Raw genomic sequence first — 9200 nt, forward strand, 5'->3', positions numbered from 1 at the left:
AAAAAAAAAAAAAAAAAAAAAAAAAAAAAAAAAAAAAAAAAAAAAGATTGTTATCTCAGTCATAGTACGTTGTACATGACCACAACTCTTTAAGAAGCACCCATAGTCAAAATTATTTTAAAATTTGCCAATATGTTTATAAAGGCTATATATATATATTACAAGTGTACCACACATACATTGATATTTCTTCATGCTTGTATTTGATAGAGTTTTGGATTCTTGGAGAAAATGAATGACTGCACTGAATTTTGTCTATAAAGACAAAAATAGTAAAAATCGTTAATTATTAAAAGTTAAAGTGTGTATAGTAAAAATCGTTAATTATTAAAAGTTAAAGTGCGTATGTAACAACTCATAGCCTAAATTGAAAAAAGTGGAGAAAATATACATGGATTACTCGGCCGCCTAAGTGCTCTAGGCGCTAAGCGGCCCCAAATGCCTAACTAGCGCCTTCTGCCATAATGTTAACAATTCAATTCGATTTTAAATCAAGACAGACAAAATACTTGAATATGAACACTTGTAAACATAACATTCAACACACCATACAATTTCCCAATCGGACAAATTAAACTTAAATCTCAAAGCTGTCCAACCACAAACCTAACTTCTTTTCTTTTTCCATTCCAAATCTTCCTTCTACAAAACAATTAATAGTGTATATATATAACAGATAACATTTTTCTCTAACTTCAACCGAATATAGTCCCTAGGAGCTTCAAAACTTCTCCATCACAGATGGCGTATATAAAGAGTCTACAAAATTTATCTCCAGATTTGCAAAATTTCTCTCGTCCAGGACAGCGGTAGCATCATAATCTGTACATCTATTAAAGGCCAAAACGCATTTGGGTGTATGAAACAACCAGATGACTAGAGAAGAGGGATATATCGACTTATTCTCAAGGGCAAGTCTTTAGTTCCAAAGTGTAAATCCATACCATATGGGCGGGAAGCCAACCTAACAGGTCTGTTCTCATGCTGCTTTGAAGCTTTGAGACAAAACTTTGTAATATTCTATTTGCTGCATTCCGAAAAGAGAGAAAATATTTTATTAGGAAGTACAGAAAATATCTATAAAATGACATGAATGCAGGAGTTGTCCAAACCTCCTCAGAAACCGAGGGAGTAATTTTTTTACGAGCCAATTCGAAATGCACATCTTTAATGGTAGTTGGTACGCCATCTATGCTCATCTTTGATGACAATTCCAACTTCTCATCAACAGCGGCCATAGCAGCTTCAAGCATCTATTAGAAAAAGCCAAACATTAAATCAGTGTAATTGGTCAAAGCAGGATATCAAGGTCTCCCTTGATACAAGGGTATCCGTAAGAATTGGGAAGAACAAAAGAGAAATATCATGGAAAGATGAACAAACCAGTGCTGAGAGATCAGCTCCACTTAGATTTTTACAACAGTCATGTCTTCCTAAGGCTGCTAAATCTACGCTGGGATCTATAGATTTTTTTCTTGCAAGAGCTTTTAAAATAAGCCCGCGTTCATCTGGACTAGGTAGTGGGACATAGAGGAGCTTTCCAAACCTTCCAGGTCGTAACAGAGCCCTGTCCATTGCTTCTGGCCTATAGCAATATAGTAATAAGAATATAGATGTCAAACAAAAAATTGTTTTTATCTTAAGTTATCAGCACAAAACACCCCAAAATATCTAAAATACATATTTGAACCTATTTGTTGCTCCAATAACATAAACGTCCTTGCGTTGTTCTGCACCATCTAATTCTATCAGCAACTGCAATAATTAGAAAAGGGCATCACTCAAGTAAACTAAGAGGCAAAGTATATAATCAGATATTTTCATGAAAAATACAAAACAAAGTTACCTGGTTCAACATCCGCTCTATAACATAACTCCCTTCTTTATTACGCTCTGTTGTCAAAGCATCCACCTATTAAAATAAAAATAAAAAAAAGTATCAAGAGAACAGTACATGTTAATATCCTCCTCATAGACAGATGCCCTGAACATTATTAACTACCTGCTGGCACTACATGTAAAATTGAGACTCCGAAGAACATGGACAGGCATCAAGACAGCATATACAGATACACAAAACACTTGAAATATCAGATTGAGGTCTACTTTTCCATTTTAATTAAAATATCAAATTTCTGTTTTTTGACAATTCAAGGTTGTTTTCTAACCTTAGCACTCGACTAAGACAATAAAAGTCCATAGCTAACATTGAGAATATCAATATACACATCTTCCTAAAGCACAAAAATTTTCCCATAAAAACATAGGCTTGCAGACCATATATAAAACTCAACATAGTAGAAAGAGAAAATGACAGTAAATTGTTTATGCTTCAAGAAGAAACACAGACCTCATCAAAGAAAATTATGCATGGTGAACATGTCCTCGCACGGTTGAATAGTGTCCGGATGTTAAATTCTCCTTCACCAACATATTTGCTCAGAAGTTCAGGTCCCTTGACAAAGAGCAATAATAAATATCAGATAAACAAACATATAAAAACGATCTGGTACTTTGGAGAAGAGAACTAGAGAGAAACCTTGACGTGTATGAAATTTGCTCCAGCTTCATTAGCAACAGCCTTTGCAATCAATGTTTTCCCACAGCCTGGTGGGCCATAGAGCAAGAATCCTGTCTCCAAATCCACTCCAAAACCCTAAGGGAATATCAAATGTTGAAACAAAACAAAGAACACTTCAATTTTCTAAGTACTTATTAAAAATAAAGAGCCAAGTAAAATAGGTGAAGAAAACAAGAAAGCTCAGTAAATAATACACCAAGTAGCAAGGCATCGCTTAGAGCATTACAGTCAGTGAAACTACATAATGCTTCTTATAAAGCATATTAGCAAATAACAAGATCAGAAAGGAATACATTTAAGGTGGAATGCAGATTCTGGCATTGTTCACACAGATTGTCACACAGTCCTTGTTAAGAATAACATGAGGTTACATAAGAATAACATGAGGTTACATGTTTAACATTAAAAAAAATGGTTGCACTATACACTGCTCATGTTTCAAATTGTGAGCCAAAAAAAATGAGAAATGATCATAACTTAAGAAGAAAGACCTAAGCATGTGTTTCAGACATGAGAACCAGAATCATTATTGATTAAATGAACAAAAAAGAGGGGGATTTGATTGAAGACATAAAGTAGGATGGGAGCATTCTTTCATCAAATGTGAAAGAACTGGGATTTGATTCCAATTACGAGGCATTAAAAATGAATAAACAGATGCCTCAATCACTTCTTCTTCTTTTTTTTTTAATTCTCCCCTCAAAAATGGCAAACCAAATGCCTCCTAAATTTGTTTATCTTTGTACCTCTACCATTCCAAAAAGAAAAACCTAAAATCTTTCACCTATCTAAATGGGAAGGAAGTTAAACAATAGTGCATTAGAGCTCATAAAGACCAACATCATCCACCTAATCAATAGAACTCTAGAGTTATCCCTTCTCAGTAAAAATAAAAAATAAAAAATGTCAGTCTTTAGCATGACACGGCAAGATCCCTCATGGTTGGAGTTCGGTGACAACTGTCATGGGGATGGCGGTGTGGGAGATAGGGAGGGGAAAGAACAATGCAGGAATGGTCACCTAAAACATAGATTAACTAGCCAATCTGTTGATAAGATAAATCACAGCGTAAAATATAAAATTATTAAGTGCAAAAATTAAACACATACAACTAATTACCTCATAAACTTCTGGATACTTTATACGTCTAACAATATAACGGTCAAACTCCCTCCTTAACAATTCAAGCCCTCCAACGTCTTCCCATTTAACATTTGGAATAGCAGAAAAACCTTCTCTCCTAGAAGAGGGTTGAACCATTTTAACTGCTTCCTGCAATCAATCAGGCAGAGAAGTCATCCAATGCCACATTAAAGTGAATATATAGTTACCCAAAAATGAAATATGTGTGTTTTATGGATGAGGGAATATCATCAGAAGCAGACCAATTTTGGGCATTAAAAAAATTATAAGAGAAATCGGTATGTGTATAGTCACACGCCTGCAGGCTCAAGGAGTTAAAGGTGAACATAAACTACACAATCTAATAAGATGCAATTATTGAGCACTGAACTAAATGTCATTTGATTAAAATGATTTGAACATGTTTAGAATTAAAACATTGTCTTTCTTTGGTTCCAAAATAGTCTTTGTTACTTTTATTATTTTAGTGGAAAAATTGGGGGCAAGAGGCTTCGCGCGGCACAGGTGCAAACATGTGAAATAAAATAGTACGACAATCTCTCTGCAACACATACCTCAAAATCAGCCATGGTAATGCTGACTTTTTCCATCTCTTCAGGGGACCATGGTTCTTTCCACCATTCTTCATTATGTTCACCACCTACAGGTTCTTCAGAAAGCTCAGTCTTCCTCTGGTCTATAATTCTCTTCATTGCAAGGTTACCAGCCTTATTAGTCAGTGCAACCAAATCAGCTCCAACAAAGCCAGGGGTGGACCTTGCTATCTTCATGAGATCAAATGCACCTTCAACTTTAAGATTACGTGTCAGCACAGACAAAATGTCAACCCTAGCATTCTCATTTGGAATGCCTAAAACAATCTCACGGTCAAATCGTCCAGGCCTCCTTAATGCAGGGTCAATGGAGTCAGGTCTGTTTGTAGCTCCAATAACTAAAACATGGCTGGATTTGCCATCATCTCCTTCTTGCATTGCATTTCCATGTCCACCATCAACACGTTCTGAAGCAGAATTCCCATCTGCATGTTGCACATTTCTATGTGATTCATCCATGCATGTCATCAATTGTGTTACAATTCGACGTTCCATTTCTCGCTGCACATTTTCTCTTTTTGAAGCAATGGCATCAATCTCATCAATAAATACAATAGATGGTGCTGTCCGGTATGCTTTTGAGAATAATTCACGTATATTCTCTTCTGATGCACCTGCAATATCAACATTTGTGCACTAAGCAAAGCTTCAAAACAACAAGCCAATAAAAGCAAAGCAAATGAATGCCACAGAGAAGAAACAGCCCCCTCTACTCCCAATGGATTCATTTTCTTCCTTCAGTGCTATTTTAAAATCCAGCTCATTTCAAGAATAAATAAATACTTATGCAGCTAGCAATAAGGGAAAAGATATAAGAAACAGAACAATGAACTATGTTATACAGCAGAAGTTCTAGGGAAATGGTTAGAAGGAAAATCATATATATCTTTGAAAATATATCAATGTGTCTTTGCAACCTTACACCTACACCAATACATACAATGGCACTATTACCTCAGACATTATGATTTTTAGCAATGAGCCAATGAGTTCAAATTGGATATATTGGTGCTTCTGAAGTTTCCAGTATCTAAATCACTGAAGTATAGGCTTAATCTTGTAAATGCATTGGTAATCCTTTTGAAACATCACATTCTCAATGCCACTTCTTGTTAACAAAATTAACAATGTCTTTAAGAATATTGCAATTACATGAAACCCAAAATCAATAACTTCATATACTGTAACTACCAAAATAAAACAGCAAAGAAAAGAAAATTTGCTTCACCTGAAATCCCGGAGACCAATTCAGTAGCAGAAATCTTGTAAAAGGGAACTCCAGTTTCATTAGCAATAGCGTGAGCTAGCTTTGTCTTCCCACACCCTGGTGGCCCATAAAAGAGGATCCCTGACATTGGCCTAATTCCTAGATGTTTCAGCAGCTGTGGATGGTACAATGGAACCATGACCTCCATCTTCAATTCCTCTACCACAGAACCCATTCCTCCTAGGTCCTTAAATTTCGGCCCAGCATTTGGCTTCTCAACATTGCTTTCAATCCCTATTCCTCCTAGTTCTGGCCCCTTTTTCCCCAAGTTAACAGCGGGTGAGGGCGGTAAAACTTGCTTTCCTTTCAATAATGTAACTTTCTTTTTCACCTTATTGGCATCACTATTATTCACAACCTCCACTTCCATAACTTTAGCGTTGGATTTAGGAGCGGCTTTCGCCTTCTGTTCGCTGTATTGGTCTCGAAGCATGGAGCGCATCAAATCGTGCTTCGGCTCAATTTTCTCTCCGTAAACCGCATCCAGCGATGAGGACGAAGTAGGCGTGGAATCATCACTCCCGGTCTCGGAATCCGACGACGACAATTCCTCGTCTGCGGCTTGCTTTTTCCTTTGCATATTCCTAAGATGTTGAGCCTCAATTTGCTGCAATCTCTTCTCGCTCTCGTCGATCCTCCTCGGTATCTTTCTGGGGGGAGTCGCTTGGTCGCTGCTGTCATCGCTGCTGTCTTCTATCAAGCTACCTCTGGAATTGATGGTCTGAAGGACGTCCTGAACGCGTTTGGTGAATGGCTGCATCTTCTGGCGTCCATACTGGGGGTAAGCAGAGCGGAGATGATCTACGATCTGCTCGATGGTGGAGTACTTGCTTCTACACGTTTCTATGTGTCTGCGAAGCGCCTGAAGGCCGCCGCCGCCGCCTGACCTTCTTCCCTGCTTCATCGCCGTTTGAACTTTGAAGCAAGGGCTTATGCGTTCCCAAAACTTTTTTCTGCCGCTCATGTAATTTATTTAGAAATAGGCTGAACTGCCTAGCCATGGTTCCGGTTCGGACCGGAGGTTCCGGTTCCGGAAAGTACAAACCGGACCGGACCTGAACGTTAATATAAGGTTCCGGGTTTTAAAAAAAAAAAAAAAAATCTATGTTTTATTTTACACTTGTCCCAATTCAAGTATTCAACAATTAATTTTTTTTATCTATAAATTTTTTTTAAAATAGATATATCAAATATTTAAATTTTAATATTAAACTAAAAAAAAAGTAAAAATAATTTTGAGTTTGCACTTAATTTGCCCACGTATTTTATTGAAATTTCAATAAGAATCAAAGTCCACCTAGTTCTCCTACCTTTTTTTGAAAATAACACATGCAATTACGTAGTTAATTCTCATAAAATAAATTGAAATTAATTATAATTAATTTCTAAACTGATCAGAATTAAAAATATTATCGAGAGGTAAAACCACAAAGTGTACCCGAAAGGTATATCCAGATCGCAAGTTGAACCGAAAGGTCACCTGGCCAGACCAGACTGCAAGGTCGCAAACCGAAAGGTCATTTACCGCAAGGTTACGAACCAAAAGATCCCTGACCGAAAAATCACTTACTACAAGGTAAATTCTGTAAGGTGACTAAGAGGTTACATTATTCGATTGGAAAAATAAAAAATTTTGTCACTTATTGCAAGGTAAATTTCGTAACGTGACCGAGAGGTTACATTATTTGGTTGGAAAAAAAAAATCATCAAGACTCATTATAGGATTTCGAGTGAGAATCTTTGTGCTATACAATTAAAGTTCATTGAATTCTAAAATGAAATTGTATATATAGTTATATACTAGTGCAAACCCACTTTCCATTTCAACATGGGACAAATGCTACTTCCAAGTCTTTCCATCTCCATTATATTTTGCAACTCAAATGAGTTTAATTTGATAATCAAATTGTCATTCACAATTGTCCGTTTTAAACATACAATAATACGTCAATTGTTCGTCTCACTTCGAAGAATCCGAATCCATTTCGATCAAAATCAAATTGAAATATATTTATACACACAAAATAATCACTTAAAATGTCATTTTTGTTAAAAGTTTCCAACATACTAATCAACTAACCAACTAGCTAACAATCTACTACATCACTCACTGATTTCTGTATTTAAGGGTGGAGTGGTTTTGGCTTCAAGCTTTTCCTTTGCCAATTGCCATATAATAGCATTAACAGGATCACCAATTATGGAGGAGGTAAATCCCGAGTCATCGATTTCTATCTATGCAGCATCTCTACTTCAACGGCTTTACGAAGGCTATATGGGGTGTTATACGAACTTGGCTGGGTATCCCTAGGTGCATGAATATAATACTCTTTTGATTGCTGTAAAATGGATTAATTAAAAAAGAGTACAGGGGTGCTTTGATGCATAGTAAACTAGTAATAAGGTTGCTGTTCTTGAATTCATGGCCACCATTTCTGCAATTTGGAAAGCCAGAAATGATTTCCAATTTGCAGGCCTTCTGGGCTCTATTTGTTGGATGGGCTATTAAGGCCAATGTTCATACACTCCTGTTTTCCAATATACATTGGATCATATTTCATTTTAGATATTGCTCCTAAATGATTTATAGCTTTTCTTTTTAAGCCTTATTTTGATCTCTTCAAGAAATTATACTATGGACCATAGTCTACTTTGCATGGTGGACCTTATTTGTTATCTGTTTTTCAGATCACAAGATAATTACAAAAACATAAATTGTTAACTGCAGGTACAAAATATGTTAATTATATACACATAACATGTCAACCAATATCTTATGTGTCTGCAGTTAATATATTTTATACCTATTATGGGTCTGTAATTACTATGTTATGTGCCTTCAATTTGTGTTACAGATACTGATAATGATAAATACTCGTAGAATACAAGAAACGATCGTATTTTATTAAGAGTATCGGGAACCAATTACAAAGTGGATGATTTGACCGGTTCGACCTGTCTGAATGTTAAGTTAAGAGTTCTATCTTGGATGATCGGGCAGTGGGCCTTTAGATCTCCGAGAATATAGCTATCGTTTGTGTAATAGCCAAAAGTCCCTCTCTCATAAGTAAATGCGGTATTTATAGGTAGAGTAAAGGGACAAATTCCGCCCTCTCGGCATAGCAAGCACGTGGAATCCATGCATGGGCCCATCGTCGGGTGGAAACTATGGTGTACACGTGCTGTAAATCAGATTAATTGTCTACGACTGCTCGGGCAGTTGGCATATCGGGATGGACAAAAAGGTCCTTATGGTTGGGTTCGGTCACTCACTCCCATGATGGTATCGACCTTATTCCGATCGGGCAATCCTCATGTCTGGTCGGGTACGGTCGATTCAGTGAGAGTGCGCAAAGAGTCTAAGTACTGACCGTTTATACGTACGAGGACATATCCGAGAATAATCTCTATCAGATACATTGTAAGCATATAATTTTTGTACTAGGGTTCATAATGCAATATGAATCCTGGTCTATGGTATAAGAATGAGATCTCTCCACGACTTCACGGTATGCCCTGAGTAATTGCTTGATTTTATGCTTAATATATTTTACCTTTTTCCATTGAAAGCAACACGCAGAGATTTTCTTTAAAAAAAAAAAAAAAAAAAAAAAAA

At 36.5% G+C, this 9200-nt stretch overlaps 1 protein-coding gene across 1 annotated transcript; it reads right to left on the minus strand.

The window, feature by feature from the left end:
* Positions 1-484: 484 nt before the first annotated feature.
* Positions 485-6517, minus strand: LOC116006700 (cell division control protein 48 homolog C). Its single transcript, XM_031247179.1, has 10 exons — positions 5546-6517; positions 4279-4931; positions 3701-3853; positions 2540-2656; positions 2351-2455; positions 1847-1912; positions 1691-1755; positions 1384-1585; positions 1113-1253; positions 485-1027 (listed from the first exon to the last, which is right to left on the minus strand). The coding sequence occupies exons 1-10, from the start codon at positions 6486-6488 to the stop codon at positions 980-982; spliced, it is 2493 nt and encodes an 830-aa protein (XP_031103039.1). The 5' UTR covers positions 6489-6517; the 3' UTR covers positions 485-979.
* Between the last annotated feature and the right edge of the window lie 2683 nt (positions 6518-9200).

Source organism: Ipomoea triloba, chromosome 15 (genome assembly GCF_003576645.1).
Source record: "Ipomoea triloba cultivar NCNSP0323 chromosome 15, ASM357664v1".
In the NCBI taxonomy this organism is placed as follows: Eukaryota; Viridiplantae; Streptophyta; class Magnoliopsida; order Solanales; family Convolvulaceae; genus Ipomoea; species Ipomoea triloba.